The sequence below is a fragment of the Ptychodera flava genome, chromosome 2 (assembly GCF_041260155.1).
Source record: "Ptychodera flava strain L36383 chromosome 2, AS_Pfla_20210202, whole genome shotgun sequence".
Lineage (NCBI taxonomy): Eukaryota > Metazoa > Hemichordata > Enteropneusta > Ptychoderidae > Ptychodera > Ptychodera flava.
In genome coordinates this window covers 20,535,981-20,560,833 of record NC_091929.1, presented here as the reverse complement: position 1 = coordinate 20,560,833, position 24,853 = coordinate 20,535,981, and the positions used below count along the sequence as shown (strand labels likewise).

The following is a 24,853-nucleotide window of genomic DNA, read 5'->3' as shown; positions in this document are numbered from 1 at the left end:
TGTCACTGCCATAATTGCTATTTTCCATCAGTACTCTCCTCAGATATCACTTGTTAATTCAAAATTTGAAGCAAAACTGTATTACATGCTCATTCTCAGCAATTAAGCCCATCTGTATCACAGTATTTTGAATCACAGACCAAATTAAAGAGCGGACCTCTATCGTCTCCGAGGACCGGTAATCAAAACATCCATTAACAAGAGGGGACTGTGTCATCAACGATGACTTGTTTTTACTTGAATAGGAATGAATGATTTCATACGAAATGAGAAGTTGTATAACTTTGTTACATGACGAATCAATCTCTAAATCACGATTAATTTATTTAAGTAACCCTTTGCAAACAGACCACAGACTAGATTCCATCGCAATAACACACAACGAAACTTGTGGTTTTCTAGCACCTGTATCTATTTTTGACATGCCTAACATTGATCATGGGGAAACAACCGAAATAAATGTCTTCTCGTTACTGTTAGTTAAATATTTGAATATGCTTACACTATGTTTGTCGGTAATGTATCAGTAGCGAATATGTCTTAGTCTTTCAAACGTGCACATGGTTGCTTTTAAGTGCCCTCACTGTCCAATATATCCAGTCTCTTACCAATGGTTTTTATCTTTTCACAAGGAGAGAATCATTTTCGTATTTTTATGAAGTGGACAGCATTATATCTATTTGATGGGATTAACTTGTCAATAATGCAACCGTTTCCTGGCAACAAATCTGAAATAGTTCTACCCATCTTTGATGTCTGACGCGGACCGCTACCAATCGGCGTACCCCATATAAGAATGGGTTGTCTTGAATACCTCATTTGACCTTCCTGATCGAACTGAAAAGCAGGTTTATTTTTCATGATCCTGCTATCACAGCCTGCATTTGAACGTTGACTTCAGCACAACGATACATGAGGGAAATGGCTTTGTCAGACAATTGTCAAATTCATTCTAGAACTCGAATTCTACTGTTCCTGCTTTTCGTTAGTCTCACGGTAAGTGTTACTTCGTGTAAATATCGATGGCGCACATTGACCTGATATGTAACTTCCATTTAAACTTGGTCGACGACAACACTATGACGTATCAAAAAAATTATGAGTCTTTCGTTGAATTTCTATACATAAGGTATCAGGTTATTGATCGAGATGACGAGATCAGAAGTAAAAACAGGAGTTGATTTGTGAAAAAATCATACAAATTCTTACATGAAATGAAAGAACGGCAAAATAGCTACATGTACGTGGATTCATAAAACAATCCTTTCCGCATAATAAATGGACTATTTTGTCACCGTCTCTTTAAGTGCTGCAAACTTTGCTATGGGGCAACGTCTGCCGATGAAACATCTACAATTGACATAACAACAGAAAGTACTACAACAGAACTACTTCCAACGACAGATAGAACAACTACATTACTGACAACAACCACCGTAGTTCCTACAGTTGCAGCGCCAAGTAAGGGCTTTTATGTGTTTTTTGTTGTTAGAAATCATTTTGAAGGGTGAGGGCTTTGGCTAGCAAATGGAATCTAAAGGCAATCTAAATTACATGAGAAGCGAGCCATCATTGATTCAAGGAAAGACAGAATTAACAACTTATAAACATACCTTTTGAAAGACTGTAAGAAGTAAACATACAGCTAGAGAAAGTCACGTGACTTAGACGTGTTTTCTCAAGTAGCTTTGGATGAATAAAGACGTAATCATACACTCAAAAGCCTGGAAGTGACAGAACAGAAAGATATCCTTACGCTCAAACGTCGGACCGCCTGTGACGTATAGTAGATACCGTAACGATGGTTTCTATGTAGAAGGCTGTTGGCCAGCTATTTGCCCGTTAATGTGCAAGCACAGCAGCCCTGATATGGATAGTTAATAGTGCAATGGAACTTGATACAAATAACGTATGACGAAGTGAAACAAAAAATATCATATCTTGGGCTAAAATCGATAATATCAAAATATTAAAATATTTTTCACATAATATTTACCCTTTCAGGCCTAAACCCCTTTATAGCTGTGATAAGTTACCAGAAAGTCAGACCTGAAAGGGTTAACTGACAGTCTCTGAAATTCACAGCCTTATGTTTTCTTTTTTCAATTTGTTGCTTGATGAAATCAAATTATCAAATTCAAAACCCAAAGTGAGAGTCTTAATGACTGGTTAGAGAACCAAATTTGCCTTAAAACAGTGTTAGCGTTTGACAACGGAAATAATAGTGCGAATGAAGCAACCAATCATATCAAATACAACCACAATCGTCGTATCATCTTTATTTGTGTTGTGCATTGAAAACCGAGTAGTCATGTTCTGCGTCGGAACCCGCTTAAACCAATCGCCTTTTCTGAAGCTTTTTAATCTTGAAAAACCCCGCTTTCTGTTCGACATGTACCAGTGACTGAATGTTTTAAACACACCTCATTTATCCTATATTCTACGCATTAGAAGTTTTCAAAAAAATTCCGATAGGTCCGGCTTTTTGTCAATCTGTATCACATCGTTTATTTTATCTACAGTTTGGTTCCTTTGTGCTCGGAACTTTCCAGAAGAAGGTTACCGTAGCTCATGCACGTTTAGTGATTTGTTATGCTTTGAATTACGTAATACGCCAAAGGATTATAATATTAGGTTTTGCATCACTTTAAAAATGTAAATTATCTGGTACTTATTTATCAGATGAATATATCTGCTTCATTTAAAAACTTCAATGAACAACTAAACGTCAGATCATAAAAGTTGACGTAAGTCACAAGTTTAATCTTTCGTAGCGCAATGAAAACCTCTACGAATGTCAACTTAGCTGCTGTGTGCAATAATTGACAGTATCGTTTATGTATCCTGAGAAAGGTGTTAAACAAGATCGAGAGTTCTGGATGTACTGTTTTCCCTACAAGTAAACCCAGCTTTTCCTTGGCGCGCGATTCGTACACTTAATAATTAAATCATTAATTAAGGACGGGAACCGGCCGAGGGCAAAGCATGCCGATTGATATGTTAATATTTTTTCAAAACTTTGCAAAGGCAAAGTTCTCGATTTTTCTTTATTTTTTTAAAAGCTAGCCCTCAAATGCAGCATTTAGAAAAATTGTTCAACATTTGCTACCTCCTTGCTGATCTCTACTTACAATGGCATGTAACATCATAGTGAAATTTAAATCGTGGCCGACCTTGTGACGCGCCTCGAGTAAAAGGATGTGTTCGGTTCAGCAAGAAATGAATTGTATGACATCAGCTGACATGATGTTGACGACGCGATGCAAAAGAAAACTGTACCAATTTTGTATTAAAATGAATGTATTGTTGTTTATTTCTAACTATTTTCATATGCATAATCCTAGGGAACTAAGATTACCAATAAGCTCGGAAGACTTAGTTTCTATTGCAATATAAGAGTCAACATTTTTCGAAGTGAAAACCCAAAGAGGGTTTTATCCTTCCCCTTCTATTTTCTCTTTTGAGTTTACATCCCTCTTGCAATTGGTAGTTTAAAAGGCCTCACTTTGAAATACATACACAATTAGTAATCCAAATGAGCCAGTATAAGAGCAGTCTAACTATTAAAGGGAATTATCCAACAGTTACCTCCTTATTGATTGACTAGAAGAAAAAAAGTAAGAAAACGGTATTAGCATCTATCACAACTTGACACAATAATCAAAGAATCATGGTGTAGATTTCTACTAAATATCGCTCACTTGACTGCAGTGTGCGACAACTCTTTGCAATTGTATGCCTGAGAATATGATAAATGAGCAAGAGTTCCTTCAGACCCCCACTCCTTGAAATCACTTAAATCACAGACTTTCCTTGGAAGAAGCACATCAACTGCAACCTTTGAAAGATTTAAAATTAGGTTAACGGTTAGTTTAGGGTTAACATATTTAAAAGTACGTGTTGTATATCGTACGTAAGAAAAACATTTTGAAGTGGGGCCTTATAGAACTCTTTCCGATAAGTGTGACTTTGATAACTGCTGATAAAAAAGCAAAAGCAGTTGTTCAGTTTTAAACTACGTTTTAAATGGATATTATTTGTATAAGGGGACAAAGCACTTTTGGTTACTCTATTATCGATATATATATGCATATTTAGGATCAAAAGTCAGCGAGGTCGCGTGGCATTTTGTCAAAAAAATTGCTCCAATATATAATCCCTGTATATCGAAAATCAGATTTCTAACTCAGACGTCTAACTTGACCAGAATTAAATATGCGCATAATTAACTAGGTACAGGATGTAGCACCATAAGGTTCCCGATCATATCGAATAAGAAGGACGTAGAACTTTTAGTTACAGATTCATAGGGTCACATGCATATTTGGGGTCAACGTGACGTTACATTTTGTCAAAATACTTTGCTCCAATAGCTGAGTACAAAAAGTCAGACCTCTAGCTCTATAGGCTAGCCCAGAATTAGTCATGTGCATTTTAAATGAGATACAGGTTGTGGCGCCAAAAGTCCCCCATTAGTCTGTTCCCCTGACCATTTTCTACCGCTGGTTGCGCTGCTAACGGAAATAAGGTCAGGCATGGACTATTTTAACCATAGCTATCATTGGTCAGTAGTACGAATGAAGTGAATGCATTGAATTCATTTCCAACTTGAAGTTACCTTCGAATTAAGATTTCGTTTGCCTACGGAGTAATTAAAAATGAAAACCAAAATCACTTATTTTTGAGTCACTACCGAGAAAGGAGGGATAATCTATCACGTCCGAGGAAAACAACGTAATCGTCATTTCACAACTAAATGCCATCATAGAAGTACAAAGTCGGAGACTTAAAATGATGCCGTGTAAATAACTTCAACGTTCGATGTCTCGTCTAATTTTAAAACTTGACACGATACAGATGTGCTGATCACATGATCTTAAGAGGTGACTGTGCTAATTAATAAACAGTTAAAATTCTGAATAAATGGCGGCCCACAAGTACCCATACTGACCACATTTCCGTTAGCAGCACAGCCTGCAGCAAAAATTGGTCAAGGGACCAGAATAGTCCCCATTATACCAAATATAGTTGAAGGGTACGGCACTTACAGTTACTCTGTTAGAGGCATATGTATATTCGAGGTCAAATGTCAACGAGGCCACGTGACATTTTGTACCAAAAATCAGACTTCTATCTCTATCAGGTAGCAGAGGATTAGATATGTACATAATTAATGAAGTTAGGAATAAACTGAGGGTCAAAGGTCAGGGGGTAACCCAAAAATTTGCAATTTTGTCCCTCACTGGTCATTGGTCAATAGACAACACCCATATTTGGCTCTTATAAGGCCAGAATAAGTAATTGTCTCACCTTAACTTTGGAGCTATGGGATAGGTCAAAGGTATAAAAAAGTTTTGAAGAATAGTAGTGTTTAACAATCTTCTCAGAATCAACAGTGCCAGCGACCTTGAAATTTAGCATGTAGGAACCTGGTCCAAAGGTCTACAAAATGTGTTTACCGAATTTGATTGACAAAGCTTTATGCAAATTAGCTGGATTTAATGATTCAATCTTTGATGGCCGCCGGGTCATCATGATCAGTTGGCATGGTTACCATATGAAGCATTTAGATTTTGAGTTTTTCCTATATGCCAAATGACCAGTCATTCGGTGAAAGGTGGTGTTTGAAAGGAGAAGAAGAAGAAGAAGAAGATGTAGAAGAAGATTTTTATTTTCACATGAACGTTTATCACTAAAATAAAGCTCCTGTACGGAAAAGTACATATCAAATCATTGCAATTTTTTAGACGAAAAGCATCAGACAAATGCTCACATCCAATGTCTACAAGAGAGACATTCGCCACACCCCGTTTTGTTGCGTACAGACAGCCACAGATCTTAGTAAAAGCCAGTCTGAAGACAAAACTAAAGACGCTGATCCAGGGAATTATAAACCATGTAACAACTTTCGAATTTGCAATTTCATTATTCAGAAATTGAGCACAAAATAATCAACAACGTCAATGACAAATCATATCCTCTCACTGGCAAAGTGACATGAAAAACACGTAATATAATCCTTGCAATTGTCCGTGCTAAATGCAACAAATTGTATACACATGTATGAAACGAAACGTGAAATTCATATCAGAATCAATGAACAAATAGCATTCGTACACATAAAGATATCCTGGTTGCCCATCACATCCATGAACCCGGTCACAATATTGACAACTTGCAATTCACTGGCCAGTGTAAAGTCTATTCTACGCATAACAAAATAAGAAACAACTCCAACTTAAAATTAGTAAAACCCGGGGCACTCTTTCACCCACTGGTATCAACAGGAAAGACTGTAATTTTCTCTCACTGCTGCCTAGTCCGTTTTGCTTGCTGGGTAGTCCATTTGTTTTGTTTTGTCAGCTGAACTAGCTTGGTTTTTGTTTAGATTTCCACAATTCGGGCCAAATCTTCCTGCAGTCCTAACCTTACCCATCACTTTTTTCTTTGTGGTGTCATTTAAGTTTTTATACAATCCTCTTTTCCGCCTAATTCTTATCCCACAAATTTATGACTCGTATTTTTGACAGTTTTTCTTTACCACTGTTATTTGGTTTATGAGATCCCTGATGAAGATCCTCTGTGCAGGATCGAAACGTTGGTCAACAAAGTTCTTAGTAATAAAACTATTTGTGAAACCTGACACGTATTTTCCTTCATCGAACTCACAAGTTTTGCTCAAGCCTGAGTTCCACAACTGGATGTTGGACTGATCATCTGTTTTCATTCAAAAAACTCAATTTTCAAACAAGACCATTATTTAATATCAATAATCTCATTAGAGTTTTTCTTGTGTTCAGCTTATTGGCTAAGTTTTGTTACATTTACTTTTTATTTTGAGTTATTGGAATAAAAATACAAATTGTACATTACCACTAGAATATCTTTTTGTCAATAATGGGTCTTGTTCTAAGCATATTTAACTTCCTAATCGACCATTTTGTAATTTCGGTTCCCATTTTGGTTTTATGACATCTTGACAATAGTTATGTTGCATCAATTATATGTCTTGGGTTTTAATTTCAGTTACGGCAATAAAATGTTGAAAACAGACTCAATTAGCAATATTTTAACGTTATCAGACAATATATAACAGCAGACATCTTGAATTTGGTGGGCCACTTTGGCTTTATGACGTCATCAATTTGATTTATTATTTATAATTTGGAAAGTTTCTGTTAATTTAATCTAAAAATATTGAAAACTGCCTAAATTAACCGTATTTTAACATTTTTGAGCAATATAATGTCAGCCATTTTGGAATTATGACGTCATTGATCCTATCCAGTGGCTCAAAGTTTTGGATCAATAGCTAATTTTGATCTACATATATATATATGCAAGACTCTGTGACAAATATGGCACTTTCGTCGTCCATATAACGATCTTGCTGTTTTTTTGTTGCTGAGCCTCCTGACTAAAATGACATTCGCTTGGCATGCCGAGAGGTTATTCGCTCCGGGTTTAGTATCTCCATCGTATCATAAATGAAGTAAAGATAACCATAGAAACATGACGTAATCATGAGCCTCTATACCATCAGAGCGTCAAGTTTTGAAAGCGTGTATTCCATGTGTGTGGTCCACTAATCTTTGTTGATATCACTGAAAAGCGACCGGGAAGTCGCAGGTTAATGTACCGTTAATATACTTTCAAAGATTTTGTGATTTTGCACTGAGATGAAGTTAAAAATTATGTGATGAGATAAGCCCAAAACGATGAGGGTATGTAATGTTATAATATCATAGTGTTTCAGACAACCTCGGAAAACGCAATGTGCATATTTGTTACAGACTGGTGCTTGTGCGGCATTCCTGGATTTGCCTGGAAATCCACAGAGGATCTTACCCATAATGTCCATGATTGTAAAATTCAGTGGATCTATATACATTTTAATGTTGTACAACTCAATATGCCTTTGATAGATGGAACACGAATATGACGTAAGCACTGCATAGTTTGAATGAATTAATTGTCTAATATGTCAATAGTGCAAATAGGTTTCACCTCAACTACGATAAACTTAACTTTGAGTGAAAACAACTGACCGTGCCAGAACAAGAAATCATTGCATACGTATGTTATCTCCCTTGCGGTTACAAGACCTGTATTGTTCGAAATTTTCGTCAAAAGAAAGCACAATAATTCCGGTCAAACTGAGGTCAAAGTTTGAATCTCACGGTCTCTGACCAAATCTATGACCTGAGGATGAAATAATTTTTATGGGTGGAAAAGGTAGACCGTGCCCCACTTGACACCAGTTTCCTTCAATCCATGAATCTCGATTAAAACAAAGTAGTATTGCGCTTCTATTTATTTCAATTTATGTGCAAATTTTATTTTAATGTTGCAATAACCTGTGAGTCTTCAAAATGAACATTTTGGTTGTATATTTTTGTACCTATGTATCTTATCGAGATACAAAGTATTGTATGATTAAACTAAGGCAATTCTTACTAAAAAAATAACATCCCCTGACCAAGTACGCAAGTATTCGTGACCCGAATCTCACCCTAAACTACTATTACTATCAAAAGCTATCATTGCGTACATCTAGTCCGATGTAGAGTTTTGCAATAATTCTCTAACTCGCAGCATTACCTCTTATCGGTCTTAATTAACATATTCCTTAGCAGCAGTATAATCTGCAGAACAAATTACCAAGTATTATCTAACATCTTGCAAGACCGATAACTCTATGGTTCTCTATTTATTTTTCTGTTTCTTTTGACAAATGCGCCAGGGGGAAAGAAATGTGTGCGCTTAAAGTCTTATAATTGTCTTCTAAGCAATTAACTGCGACTAAATGTAAAACTGTTGTGAAATTAAGTTTTGCTTTTAAGTGAAAATAGCGGACAGTCATTTTGATAAAAACGTATCGAGTATTAATATGATTTAAGGGACTTGACACAAATTACAGGGGGGGTGGGCCGGTGTTTTTTTGGGGTGGGTCGCCATTTTTCGCGCAAGCATTTTTGAAGGGTCATAACATTTTGTGCAAGCCTATGGGGGAGGGTCACCTTTTTTCATGCATCAAAGCTGAAATTGCATGTGCACGTTATGGAATACTGAAAAAAGAAAAAATACCTCCTGGCACTTTCATTTTCTGCCATTACCATTTTCGGCGCGCCCTTCGGGCGCAAATTTCAGGTATAATAAACAATGTATTGATGATCCAAGCAGCCACATTGATTTAAGTTGTCATGATTTCTACTTATTCAACACTATTGTGCATAACTGTTCCCTATAATAACTCTTTCAATAACAATTGGGAGATTACTTATTTGACATCATTCTCCCATTGACAATACATTGGGTATAGGTCGGTGTCAAACGTTCATGTTGCTGTATGTACATTTTTTAATTTTTGAGGACATTGACAGAATACAAACTGTTCAGAATAGTGCATAGTGTCATCAATAACAACTGGAAGCTTCAGGTCGAACAACTTTTGAATAACAATTTAGGATCAGATAACCTATGAGTTATTTGTAGTTTCCTCATAGCCTACAATGTATAGTGAATCAACATTTTGGTGAAATTCCAAAATCAAATTTCTTGCACAACCATTGACTTGAAACCACTCTAGTCTAATCATGAATATTAATACTAATAATTAGGTGTACATAAATGCACAGGTTTACCAAGTTTTGTATTGGAAAAAAATTATTCATAGTTTCATTATAGACTGCCATGTATAGTGAATGGACATTTCAGTGAAATTCCAAATCAAATTTCTTGCACACCCATTGACTTAAAACTACTCTAGTCTAATCATGAACATTAATACCAATAATCAAGTGTACATAAATGCACAGATTTTCCTATTTTTTTATTGGAAAAAAATTATTCATAGTTTCATCATAGACTGCCATGTATAGTGAGTCAACATTTAAGTGATATGCCAAAATCAAATTTCTTGCACAACCATTGACTTGAAACCACTCTAGTCTATCATGAACATAGTACCAATAATTCAGTGTACATAAATGCACAGATTTACCTATTTTTGTATTGGAAAAAAATTATTCATAGGGTTTCACCATAGACTGCCATGTATAGTGAATCAACATTTCGGTGAAATTCCAAAATCAAATTTCTTACACACACATGGACTTGTAACCACTCTAGTCTAATCAAGAACATAAATATCAATAATCAAGCATACATAAATACACAGATTTGCCAAGTTTTGTATTTAAAAAAAATTATTCATAGTTTCTTCATAGACTACAATGTATAATGGATCCACATTTCATGCGAAATTCCAAAAACAAAGTTATTGTACACAGATGCACGTGTTACCACCCTCTTCTAATCAAGCACAATTATGTCAATTATTCAGGGTCATATATACACAAATAGTGCATATTTTTAATTCTGAAAATTTTTTTTTACAGTTTTGTCATAGACTCCCATGTATAGTGGATCAACATTTCATGCGAAATTCCAAAAACAAAGTTATTGTACACAGATGCACATTTTACCACCCTCTTCTAATCAAGCACAATTATGTCAATTATTGAGGGTCCATATATGCACAAATAGTGCAAATTTTTAATTCTGAAAATTTTTTGACAGTGTTGTCATAGACGCCCATGTATAGTTTTGTCATAGACTCCCATGTATAGTGGATCAACATTTTGACAGAAATTCCAAAATCAAATATCTTGTTCACATGTGCACTTGTAAACACCCATGCTAATCAAGTATATCTATATATCAGTTATTAAACATCTGTATATGAACAGATATAGCTAGTTTTATACTGGAAAATACACGTTCGTAGTTTTCTTATAGTCGACTACATGTAAAATGAATCAACATTATCGATAAAATCTAAAAATTACATTTTTTGTACAGGCAAGCACTTTTTACCTGCCACTTCAAGCAAAGTACATTTACATGAATTATCACACACATATGATTTGATATTTCTTGGACAACGCGTTATATCGGCCACATTTTGCCTTCCTTTCAGGAGGGCGACTTAAAAAGTATAGCAAGTCAGAAGGGGGTCTTTAACACATTGCGGGTTTTTTTTGCGGGTATTGAGTAACAGGGGAGGGTCACTTATTTTCATGCACGGATAAGGGGGAGGGTCACTAATTTTTGTGCATGAACTTTTGAAGGGTCACTATTTTTACGCAGCGGTTTTTCGAAAAACACCGGCCCACCCCCCCCTGTAATTTATGTCCAGTCCCTAATGTTTTTCTTCATAAGAAGTTACTCATTTCTATTTGAATTCGAGAGTTGACTATGAGTATATCTGTTCTGTGAACTCAAATACATTATATCCCTTCCCCTCTCCTACAAAATTAACAGTACTATTTTTTTCACATAAAGCTGCTGTTAACATTGATCAGTACAACACTACCTCGATTACCGTAAGCTGGTCTCATGAAGAACACGCCGAGACTGACAGATATACAATCACGGCTGAATGTAACATCGCCTCTGAATCCGAATGTAAGCCTGGCGAAAAATCAGTGGTGGGCACGCAACTCCGTGAAGGAACAGTAGAAAACTTAACCCCTGGAGCAGAATACTTGATTATAGTGACAGCGTACCATACAAACGGCATGGGAAGTCCTTCTGATAGTGAAACACAAAGAACAAGTAAGCATTCACAATCTCAAAATGTCTATTGTATTTATAAAAACCATGTTAAAGATATATCAGAAATTTGCTGAATTAGTCACTGGAAAGTAAGTTGATACCCATTTAATATGATTATTTTCGTGCCGTATTATTAAGCACGAATGTAACTAATTTGGTATAATTGTATCTTTATATTTTTCCAATTTCTCAAAAGTGTTCGGTGCCCTATAGTTGAATAATCGCAATCATACCAATCCATAATCCAATAACACTAGGTCAAAATTTGTAAGACAATAGTCGTAAACATAGACACAAAACAGCACAAAACAGACAGTAAATAGACGGTAACAAACAAAGTCATATTCATGAAAGAAAGATATATGGACCTCTGGCCAGAAGACCAAGAAGTGATGTCAGGTGTTTCGAAAATAGTAAGCGCATCCTACCCCACATGTGGCACCCGCCATATATCAATCTATAAGTCAGATAGGTAGTGGTCACTAACTAAGGCCCAATGTCACCGATGCCATCAGTGATCGTTTGTCGAAGAGAGATATTGTATTTATCTATCAGCTTGCTGAATGTTGCGATATTACACATTACTCATAAAAATAAGTATGTAACTTAAAAAGAAAAGCAGATGTGGTTATATTTGCAGATTATATCGACATAACTTCACCATCCAATTATCCAAATTAGTTCCAATCGTGTTAACATGAATTATTTTGACAACACCGAGCTCGAGACGAAGTCGAGCATTAGATCTGAGAAAGGGTTCGTGCCACATGAATGTGTTACGCTTTCATGGAAAATCCTTAGATGGGAGGACTTTAAATCCGAAACCACCTCCGCTCATTTTGGGTTAATGATAATTGCTCTATGCCTTAGGCAAACCTACACGTACCTACCATACAAACATAATTCCGGATTTAATCCACTCGGGAGGGGTAGTGTACTGTAAACTTTTATCCTTGCAGCTGCAGCAGATATATTCGGTACACAAAATTAGGTAATTACCAAGCAACTCTAATGCCCTGGCCTTTACGTAAACGTGAGTCTGTTTTATCATCTGAACTTTGATAAGGAAACCACCGAACACAGTAGGCAGCTCCTACACTGAGTAAACTGGTATACCTTTATTGAAGAGTGTAAAACACAATTTGATGTTGTTATTATTTACAATATCGAAAAAAACCTACAACTGATTATGTTTTACACTTTACAATATCCCCTTTCAAAACTTTTCCTTGAACGGGTGCTAGTCCAAAATGGTTTGTTCTAATATAAGCATATCAGCTTACTGAGCGGAGGAGCTGAGGAGCTTTTGAGAGATTTGGTAAACTTAGCTTCATATGAATATTGAAAAAAGTCTGCAAGAAAACGTGCACAGTTTGTTCCCATTGGAATGCCCACAGTTTGCCTTAGTACCATGCCTGCAAATTTGATGAATATGTTGTCGATGAGGAAATAAAACATCCTAATAACTTCCTCATCAGTGTATTTGTTTGGCATGAGTGTTGTTACTTAGATATCCCTTGTTGCTTGTGATGACAATGTACTGGTATCTTCGACTGCCCTATCTTCGACTGCCATTCTTGTGAAAGATGGCTTGTTTCACCAGCGATGATATTCTCGATTTAAGTTTATCATGGGTATTTTAGTGTACAAAGTGGAAAATCAAATGTAAGGATGGACGTGTACTTGATTTTAGTAGATTGTAAAGTACGTAATAAATCTTTCGAATACTTTGATTTCCACTTTTGATTTAATCCACTGGTCTCATAAACTTTATCACAATATCGAATAAGACCGTTTTTGATGGTAGTCAAAATGATATTGCAATAGTTGTGATAAACGTTTTGTTGTACACTTGCTGGAACCTACCATAAAGCGTTGTTTATAAGGGTTTTATGGATATTGGGAATCCATTACAGGTGTGGCAGTACACTGTCGTTATTGGTTAGGGGTGTGCCAAACTCTCTCAACACTGATGCATAATTAAGAAATATGTCTTTTTTGCATAAGGTCGAAAGAGACTGAGGAAAGAATTTAATCCCTTCAGAAACTCTGCAAAATGCCAGTACAGTGACAATTCGTTGATTTTGTGAAATTAATGCAAATATGACGTTAAACTGGTCCAATAATCATTTTCATTCAAGGAAATACATAACCAGGTCCATTGGACATTTGTGATTTACAAAATTAAGTAGGATCATTGTGAACCACTAATAGTTATTGGTGGTACAACAACATGTCGTGGTTAAATATACTGCGATACAGATGGGACATAATGGCCGAGAATGAATTTGTAGCACAGTTATGGTTCAACTATTGAATTGAACAGTGATATCTGAAGAGAGTATCGATGGCAAATAGCAATAATAGCAGTGACAGCCATACAGAACTAAATACCCCTCAGTGGAATTGGGTGTTTCAACCTGCAACATGCAATCATGTATGAAATTCGTTTTTTGAATTGTAACCACGGTGCAAACAGCGTTCGATAGCTTGCTTTTCATATACAAAGAAAACATTTCCACCTATTAGATAAGCTCGGCTGAACCAAAGGTAGCCATGCATTTGTGGGACAATATATTTGTGTAAAGTTTGTGCAAGATACAAGGCAATCTGGCTTTAGGTTTGAATTGTAGCATTTGACAGAGTTGGCATTTTTAACTCATTTGCATGTTTTTGATACAAATATGTTCATCTGAACAAGTTCACATGTCCAGCCTTTGATGCATCAATGCATCAAATATTAAGACGGTACCAATTATTAGATTGTATCTTGACACAATTCAAGTTACATATGTATGACACAAGTCAATTAAATGTCCTTATACCAACTTTTAATAAAATCGATTGGGACATGTCTGAGTTGTGGCTCCGGAAATGAAAGAATCGTAACAAAAGGGCCATATTGGATTGTATCGTGAAACAAATTGATGTGCATATGTATAACATAGGGCAACGTCCTTGTACAAACTTTGAAAATTTGTTGAGATGTGTCTGAGTTATGGCTCCCAACATGAAAAAATCATAGGAAAATGGTCACAAAGTGGCCATGTTGGATCGTATCGTGAAACAAATCGACGTGCATATGTATTGCATACGTAAATGTCTTTGTACTAATTTTGAATAAAATCTGTTTTGGCGGGTTTGAGTTATGGCTAACAAAATGGCCGCAAAATGGCGGCGCTTTTTGGATTGTATCACAAAAGAAATACACGTGCCTTTTAAATGACATGAGGAGTAATCAATGCACTAAGTTTAAATGAAATTGTTCTAGGCATCTCTTAGAAATTTGCGTGAACGGACGGACGGACGCACCGACGCACTCACAGACGGACGCAAGCGCGGACGCACGAGCATGAAGAAACCTATAAGTTTCCCCTCCCTGGATGATGTCCTTTGGGACTGAAAAACGTTTGGCGAATTACGCTTTGACCGCTTTATACTGTAATTAATTGCATTGCCACAACTTATCAAATGTTTTTAATGATCCCGATAGCTTTGTCAACGCTGTTTTCGCGCATTTCATTTTATTTTCTACTTGATAAACGCTGCTCTTTCAGAACTATCGACTCAACTGTTGGTATAAATTTTACTGAAAACAACAATGAAGGACATCACTGCATGTTACACACTAATCAAATTAACAGGCAACTGGAGTGGCTGTTGTGTTACATTTTTACAAACAATATTGGTAGAATCAACGTCCAAGAAACATTTATGACAGTCTGACAAATATGATTGGAGAGATCAGCAGGACTCCTAAGACAAAATGTTATCCAGTGAGTAATATTAGTAATGATGCTATGCTAAATATATGAGCAAACAGTGTAAAAGTATGCACACTTACCATCACAAAATATTCATTAATTTCTTAATCGTGTTCGACGTAACAACCACGTACGTAATCACCGAAAAAAGAAATCACTTATTAAAACTATGCAGGTAAATACAAACCCCGTTTTACTATATGGTCAAAGAAAGCTCCTATTTCTGTTACATGTGAACGACAATTGAATGCTGCTATCTCCTGGGCCTGTCATTCAAACAGTAATTTGAATTACTGCTACATCTAGATTATCACTACTCTACAGACAACAGCATTCCAAATGCTGTATCACCTTGATGTCATCACACTTTATCATTTTTATATGCAAATGCATCATCAACCAGAACGAATAACATAGAGTAGACATGAATTGACAAATTTCCGTAACAAGATACCAGGTCTTTCGTCATGCACTCCTACAGTGTGGAGGACGATAAGATCACTTAGCCTACTGTAAAACATCCTCCACATAGAGGAAAAACAACTGGCAAAATAACTGAACAAGGCTGGCAAACAACATGTCAACATTAATAATAAGAACACGACCATAGCTTTACATATAGACAATCGACAGAGGCGAACAGAAATATCAACATTTGTCACAGATCGTGTTATAATTCAACTCATGTGTCTCACTGAAACATGGCTAAAGCCCAAGGAGAATAATGCCAATTAAGTGTGCTCACATAACACCTCCAAGACACTGTATCAAATCTTTTCCTCGCCCCTCTAGGGGTGGTGGATTTGCCATAATCTACCACAAAGTATATACACCTCGAAATTCCGTCAAGGAAATTTTCCCTTTAAACACACATCGTATAAAGTCACACAGATCTCGATAACTCTACCTCAACACGTCATCCATACAGTTATCGTCTACCACTAAGCCGGAAGAATAAACTCGTTGACTCATTATTTTTCAATGATTTTCCTGATCTGCCTGAGCATTGTAATGTGCTCTCTGGTTCTGTCATTATTCTTGGTAATTTCAGTATCTCTACCTCAAGAGTGATAAGTGTTCTTCCTATATTTAATCTCTGTCTCTGAACACACCAATGACAAAGGTCATATTCTCAACTGGTTGAGACACAGATCAGACAATAACTTAGTTCTGTCAACTTATGTCCAGCGCTATTGCAACTGGCCATCTTTCCATATGCAGTCACTTTAATGTTGCAATACCACGCCCATCAGAAGTATTCTTAATAGTACGTAACATTCGTGACATAGACCTTGCCGCTTTGAAGGAAGATCTCAATCACTGCCTTGCAAGCATTAAAGAACCTACAGCTCAAACTCTTCACTTCTGTCTCCGGTCTGTCTTTGACAAGCATGCTACAGCGACACGTCGAAATACCTGTTGGTTTTAATGCTGTTCGTGACAATGTCAATGCATCTAAACACGAGCAGAGAGACAGTAGTTCAAAACTGGACTTACAATCGACAAACAAATATATAACCATACGACGAGAGCTGTAACAAAACTTGTTCATTGATCAAAAACCACCTATTTCAGTAATAAGGATCTGTTCGGCATCAAGCATTAATTACTTGGATCCAAAAAGTCCTCCCCCAAACTAATAATTTTTCCCGCAGAAAAACTTTAACAGCGTTTTCTAGATTTTTTCCGTGCAAAAATTAAGACAATGATAGCCAGCCTTAATTGTGAGAATGTCAGCCAGCCTTTGAACTCAGAAAGCTCCTTTCCAGGTTTGCCTCTCAGTAACTTTAAACCTGCAAACGATGATATTTTTTAAGAATATCTGCTAAATTCCACTGCAAAGACATGCCACTCTGATGCTATGCCAACTGATTTGTTGATATTATGCTAAGACACCATGTTACCATGCATCACACGAATTATAAATGATTCCCATGCATTCTGGCACATTCCCTTCTGTCTTCAAAAGTGCTCTTGTCAAACCATTGCTAAGGAAACCATTTCTCGACCAAGATCAACCAACAAACTGCCTCCTTGTCTCAATTGACTAAAATACTTTAACGAAAATTCTATCAATAATAAGTATTCATCTCTCTTTACACAACCTTTTGTACCCGTTTCAGTCTGCATGCGAACCACACCACAGTACTGAAACTGCTCTGTTGAAAATCGTGAATGGCATTCTGACTTACTTCGATACTGGCGAAATTACTGTTTTCTTTGTCCTAGACTCATCCGCTGCATTCGATACAATCGATCATGAAATCCTTCTCCATCGTCTTGAACACACTTTTGGAATCCGTGGAATACTCTGGTTTTGATCTTACCTTTAAGGCAGAAATCAAAGTATAATTATCAATGGCATACGATCGACTACATCACCTGTCTCTTTTGGTGTCATGCAAGGCTCAATTCTTGGGTTTTGTACACTGACCCTCTTTTCAACCTTGTCAGAAAATACTCATTGATAAGCACGCCTTCGCCGATTTCAATCAATTATACGAGGAAATTACGTTGATCAAATCAAATCAACCGTTGAATCTGTGCAATGTTGTATAACTGCCATTAAGCAGTGTATGGCATGTGATAAACTCCAGTTGAATGGCAGTAAAACGGCAGCAATACTTATGTCATCATCACCCAGACAAGTTGCAAAATCGTCTGTCAATTCGTCCATAAATCTGGGCGATTTTGATACAATTTTCGCGCCCATTGTCAAAAACGTAGGAGTCAAATGCGAGTTTAAGACTGCGTCAATAAATAACGGGTATGAAGGAGGCGGAGGAATCGCGATTAAAATCTTATTTGTTTTTCAGATCCCCTCGATACTCTCAGAAATGTTCAAGTCTCCCCGTCTATATGATCAAAAATTTTCAAGTCCCCCAATTTTCATATAGCCGCAAAGGATAAATAAACATGTATAAGGCAGTTCTGCTTACAGATTTTCAAACTTTTTTATTAGTAATTTGTAAAGCCATATTCCTAAGGCAAGTTTTTAAATTGATTCACTTTTAAACACATCAGTGGACTTTTTTGATTTACAGTCCAAGTCGACTTAAGTTACGGTAACTCGATCTGGCCATGCCGATGGCACCTGCTGAAGAGCACACAAAATGACAATGTAGTACCCTATAAGGCGGGAACAGTTATGCATGTCATTTATAGATGTGTATAAAAATCTTTGAAAGCACTAAACAGAAGTAATGTCTGAATATTTTACCGTATATTCTATTCACAGAGCCAGAAGCTCCAGGAGATGTGGTCATCTCTTCATACGATACCACAACCATCACTGTTGGATGGACAATAAAAAGTGACACAGTCTATGACGGATTTGAGATCTTTTATACGGATAAGAGCACTTCTAATACTCAAAAAAAGAAGGTCGCTAACGGAAATAAAAGGTCTGCTGAGTTGACAGGATTGGTTGCTGGCGAGTCTTATGATATCTACATGAAAAGTTACAGTGTAGATGAAGTTAGTGAAAACAGTACTACAGTCACTCAGAGAACGAGTAAGTCTAGATATAATATTGAAAATTGACAAACAAGGACTACAAATTTCTTCCCCATTTGATGTTAATATTCTTTTTTTTCTTGAAAGAGAAACCTGTCAAATGATCCCATGAAAAACTTCACTTTTTTATGTTATTGTGCTCATTGAAAATTCAAATTTATTAGCATCGTGTGTGTGTTTCATTTGGTCATGCCCTTCTTCTCTCTGATGGCTTTTGAATTAGACATGCGGCCTATTAGCGATATATTGATTTAGGGTCAATTTAAATTGGTATTAATCTTCAAATAGACATTCTTTAGTAAGACCAAAGCTATATCTGCCTCTATATTGCGTGTTTAGCATACAATATGCCTTAGGGACAGATATTTGATCTCTCTCGTTTACAATCCTTTTCCTGTCTACTGCTCTTTTCGGACGATTTAAAAGGTCATTAAGTAAGTAGACTTTCTCAACTTTTGAAAATCAAATCAAAAATGGAATTTTCACTCCTATAGTTAACATCTGGAAGGCTATGATTATGAATTTCAAATAATGGGAAAATTTTTTTCAATACAAATAGTTGGAGACGACCGTTGATTTCTCTCCTTCTTTCAAAAAGAAATGGCTCAAAGTCTTGTCAGAAAACGTTCGGTTAAAAATTAAATCTTTCAACGTCGATGCCCGTACTACATTGAGTAACTAGAACAGGGTTGTTTTAGTACCCTATAAGCCTTAGTTATAGATGCGTATAAAAATATTTTAAAGCTAAAAAGTTGACGTTATGTCTGAATATTTACTATATATTCTACTCACAGAGCCCGAAGTTCCAGAATATGTTACCATCTCTTCATATGACACCACAACAATCACTGTTGGATGGACAATAGATAGTGACACAGTATATGACGGATTTGAGATCTTTTATATAGACAAGAGCACCTCGAGTACTCAAAAAAAGCAGGTTAATGACAAAAGTAAACGTTCTGCTGAGTTGACAGGATTGGTTGCTGGCGAGTCTTATGATATCTACATGAGAAGTTACAGTGTAGATGAAGTTAGTGAAAACAGTACTACAGTCACTCAGAGAACGAGTAAGTCTATGTAGATATAATAGTGAAAATTGACAAACAAGAATTTCAAATTTCTTCCCCATTTCAGGTCAAGTTTGTTTTTCCTTAAAAGAGTTTGTCAAATGTTCCAATGAAAGACCTCACTTAGTTTTTCATATTATTGTGCTTATTGAAAATACAAATTAATTAGCATCGTGTATGTGTTGCATTTTGTCAAAGCCCCCTTCTCTCTCATGGCTACCGAATTAACATGCGGCCTATAAGCGATACATTGTCGAGGTTCCCGTTCAATTGGTGTTAATCCTCAAATAGGCATCCTTTAGTAAACACTATCCACACGTAATCTGCCCCTATAGTGCGTGTTTAGAGGACAATATGCATTAGGGACAGATATTTTCTTACTCACAAGTATACAATCCTTTTGCTGTCTACTGTTCTTTTTTGGACCATATAAAAGGTCGCGGAGTAAGTAGACTTTGACCACTTTTGAAAGTCTAAATCGAAACTGAAATTTACACTTCTATTGTTAACATCTTGAAGGCGATCATTTTGGATTTCAAATAGCGGTATTTTTTTCCGTGGTACAAAAATTGGAGGCAGACACTGATTTCTCTCCCTCTTTCAAAAAGTTTAACGTACTGTCAGGAAACTTTCGTGAAAGATTAAATCTTTCAATGTCGATGTCCGTACTACATTGAGTAACGAATCTGAATATTTTACTATATTTTCAATTCACAGAGCCCAAAGTTCCAGAATATGTTTACCATCTCTTCATATGACACCACAACAATCACTATTGGATGGACAATAGACAGTGACACAGTCTTTGACGGATTTGAGATCTTTTATACAGACGAGAGCACCTCTAATACTCAAACAAAGCATGTCAATGACAAAAGTAAAAGTTCTGCTGAGTTGACAGGATTGGTTGCTGGCGAGTCTTATGATGTCTACATGAGAAGTGTCAGTGGAGATGAAGTTAGTGAAAACAGTACTACAGTCAATCAGAGAACGAGTAAGTCTATGTAGATAGAATATTGAAAATTGACAAACAAGGACTACAAATTTCTTCCCCATTTGATGTTAATATTTCTTTTTCTTGAAAGGGTTTGTCAAATGTTACCATGAAAAACTTCACTTTTTTATGTTATTGTGCTCATTGAAAATTCAAATTTATTAGCATCGTGTGTGTGTTTCATTTGGTCATGCCCTTCTTCTCTCTGATGGCTTTTGAATTAGACATGCGGCCTATTAGCGATATATTGATTTAGGGTCAATTTAAATTGGTATTAATCTTCGTTAGACATTCTTTAGTAAAAACAAACAAAGCTATATCTGCCTCTATATTGCGTGTTTAGCATACAATATGCATTAGGGACAGATATTTGATCTCTCTCGTTTACAATCCTTTTCCTGTCTACTGCTCTTTTCGGACGATTTAAAAGGTCATTAAGTAAGTAGACTTTCTCAACTTTTGAAAATCAAATCAAAAATGGAATTTACACTCCTATAGTTAACATCTGGAAGGCTATGATTATGAATTTCAAATAATGGAATTTTTTTTCTTAGTACAAATAATTGGAGGCAGATCGTTGATTTCTCTCCTTCTTTCAAAAAGAAAATGGCTCAAACTCTTGTCAGGAAACGTTCGGTTAAAAATTAAATCTTTCAACGTCGATGCCCGTACTACATTGAGGAACTAGAACAGGGTTGTTCTAGTTATCCTATATGGCTCAGTTATAGATGTGTATAAACATCTTTGAAAGCAATATGGCTATAAAATTGACGTAATGTCTGAATATTTTACCATATATTATATTAACAGAGCCAGAATCGCCAGAAAATGTAGTTATCTCTTCATATGACACCACAACAATCACTATTGGATGGACAATAGACAGTGACACAGTCTTTGACGGATTTGAGATCTTTTATACAGACGAGAGCACCTCTAATACTCAAACAAAGCAGGTCAATGACAAAAGTAAACGTTCTGCTGAGTTGACAGGATTGGTTGCTGGCGAGTCTTATGATATCTTCATGAGAAGTGTCAGTGGAAATGAAGTTAGTGAAAACAGTACTACAGTCACTCAGAGAACCAGTAAGTCTATGTAGATATAATAGTGAAAATTGACAAACAAGGACTACAAATTTCTTCCCCATTTGATGTTAATATTTCTTTTTCTTGAAAGGGTTTGTCAAATGTTACCATGAAAAACTTCACTTTTTTATGTTATTGTGCTTATTGAAAATACAAATTTATACGCATCGTGTTTGTGTTTCATTTGGCTCTCTGATGGCTTTTGAATTAGACATGCGGCCTATTAGCGATATATTATTTAGGTTCAATTTAAATTGGTGTTAATCTTCTAATAGACATTCTTTAGTAAAAACAAACTAAGCTATATCTGCCTCTATATTGCGTGTTTAGCATACAATATGCCTTAGGGACAGATATTTGATCTCTCTCGTTTACAATCCTTTTCCTGTCTACTGCTCTTTTCGGACGATTAAAAAGGTCATTAAGTAAGTAGACTTTGTCAACTATTGAGAATCAAAATGGAATTTTCACTCCTATAGTTAACATCTGGAAGGCTATGATTATGAATTTCAAATAATGGAAAAATTTTTCCTTAGTACAAATAATTGGAGGCGACCGTTGATTTCCCTCCTTCTCCAAAAAGAAAATGGCTCAAACTCTTGTCAGGAAACGTTCGGTTAAAAATTAAATCTTTCAACGTCGATGCCCGTACTACATTGAGGAACTAGAACAGGGTTGTTCTAGTACCCTATAAAGCTCAGTTATAGATGTGTATACAAATCTTTTAAAGCCATAAAGTTGACGTAATGTCTGAATATTTTACCATATATTCTATTCACAGAGCCAGAAGCTCCAGAAAATGTGGTCATCTCTTCATATGACACCACAACAATCACTGTTGGATGGACAATAGACAGTGACACAGTCTATGATGGATTTGAGATCTTTTATACAGACGAGAGCACCTCTATTACTCAAACAAAGCAGGTTAATGACAAAAGTAAACGTTCTGCTGAGTTGACAGGATTGGTTGCTGGCGAGTCTTATGATATCTACATGAGAAGTTACAGTGTAGATGAAGTTAGTGAAAACAGTACTACAGTCACTCAGAGAACAAGTAAGTCTGTCTATGTAGATATAATATTGAAAATTGACAAACAAGAAATACAAATTTTTCCCCATTTCAGGTCAATGTTCGTTTTTCCTGAAAGAGTTTGTCAAATGTTCCAATGAAAGACCTCACTTAGTTTTTCATATTATTGTGCTTATTGAAAATACAAATTTATTAGCATCGTGTATGTGTTGCATTTTGTCAAAGCCTCCTTCTCTCTCATATTGGCGAATTAACATGTGGCCTATTAGCGATACATTTTGAGGTTCTCTTTCAATTGGTGTTAATCCTCAAATAGGCATCCTTTAGTAAACACTATCCACACGTAATCTGCCCCTATAGTGCGTGTTTAGAGGACAATATGCATTAGGGACAGATATTTTCTTACTCACAAGTATACAATCCTTTTGCTGTCTACTGTTCTTTTTTGGACCATATAAAAGGTCGCGGAGTAAGTAGACTTTGACCACTTTTGAAAGTCTAAATCGAAACTGAAATTTACACTTCTATTGTTAACATCTTGAAGGCGATCATTTTGGATTTCAAATAGCGGTATTTTTTTCCGTGGTACAAAAATTGGAGGCAGACACTGATTTCTCTCCCTCTTTCAAAAAGTTTAACGTACTGTCAGGAAACTTTCGGTGAAAGATTAAATCTATCAATGTAGATGCTCGTACTACATTGAGTAATGATACCAGAGTACTTTTGCACCCTGTAAGGCGGGAATAGTTTTGAATGTCTGTTATAAATGTGTATAAAAATCTTCCAAAGCCATAAAATTGACGCTGCTGCAATATCTGAATATTTTACTATATATTCTATTTACAGAGCCCGAAGCTCCAGAAGATGTTACCATCTCTCCATCTTTAATAAAGAAAATTGTTCTACGTACTGTCAGGAAACATTCGGTTAAAGATTTAATCTTTCAACGTCGATGCCCGTACTACATTGAGGAACTAGAACAGTGTTGTTTAAGTACCCTATAAGGCTCAGTTATAGATGTGTATAAAAATCTTTAAAAACCATAAAGTTGACGTAATGTCTGAATATTTTACCATATATTCTATTCACAGAGCCAGAAGTTCCAGAAGATGTGGTCATCTCTTCATATGACACCACAACAATCACCGTTGGATGGATAATAGAAAGAGACACAGTCTTTGACGGATTTGAGATTTTTTATACAGACGAGAGCTCCTCTAGCACTCAAACAAAAAAGGTCAATGACAAAAATAAACGTTCTGCTGAGTTGACAGGGTTGGTTGCTGGCGAGTCTTATGATATCTACATGAGAAGTTACAGTGGAAATGAAGTTAGTGAAAACAGTACTACAGTCACTCAGAGAACAAGTAAGTCTATGTAGATATAATATTGAAAATTGACAAAAAAGAACTCCAAATTTCTTCCCCATTTCAGGTCAAGTCTGCTTTCCTTAAAAGAGTTTGTCAAATGTTCCCATGAAAGACCTCACTTAGTTTTTTCATATTATTGTACTTATTGAAAATACAATTTTATTAGCATAGTGTATGTGTTTCATTTTGTCAAAGCCTCCTTCTCTCTCATGGCTTCCGAATTAACATGCGGCCTATTAACGATACATTGTCGAGGTTCTCTTTCAATTGGTGTTAATCCTCAAACAAGTAAGTCTATGTAGATATAATATTGAAAATTGACAAAAAAGAACTCCAAATTTCTTCCCCGTTCCAGGTAAATGGTTGTTTTCCTTAAAAGAGTTGTTTGTCAAATGTTCCCA

The 24,853-nt window shown here is 36.0% G+C and overlaps 2 protein-coding genes across 2 annotated transcripts in view; both read left to right on the top strand.

Annotated features, from left to right (window-relative positions):
* Positions 1-24,853, top strand: part of LOC139116605 (actin-1-like) — a 244,120-nt gene that overhangs the window by 16,018 nt on the left and 203,249 nt on the right. The gene's annotated exons all lie outside the window — the stretch shown is intronic.
* The window catches only part of LOC139149340 (fibronectin-like), a 52,102-nt gene continuing 44,337 nt past the window's right edge, over positions 17,089-24,853 (top strand). Inside the window, exons 1-7 of the mRNA XM_070721058.1 lie at positions 17,089-17,152; positions 18,622-18,897; positions 19,694-19,932; positions 20,687-20,963; positions 21,774-22,049; positions 22,831-23,106; positions 24,174-24,449. Coding sequence (XP_070577159.1) covers positions 17,089-17,152; positions 18,622-18,897; positions 19,694-19,932; positions 20,687-20,963; positions 21,774-22,049; positions 22,831-23,106; positions 24,174-24,449 — 1,684 coding nt within the window. The remainder of the gene's footprint in view (positions 17,153-18,621; positions 18,898-19,693; positions 19,933-20,686; positions 20,964-21,773; positions 22,050-22,830; positions 23,107-24,173; positions 24,450-24,853) is intronic.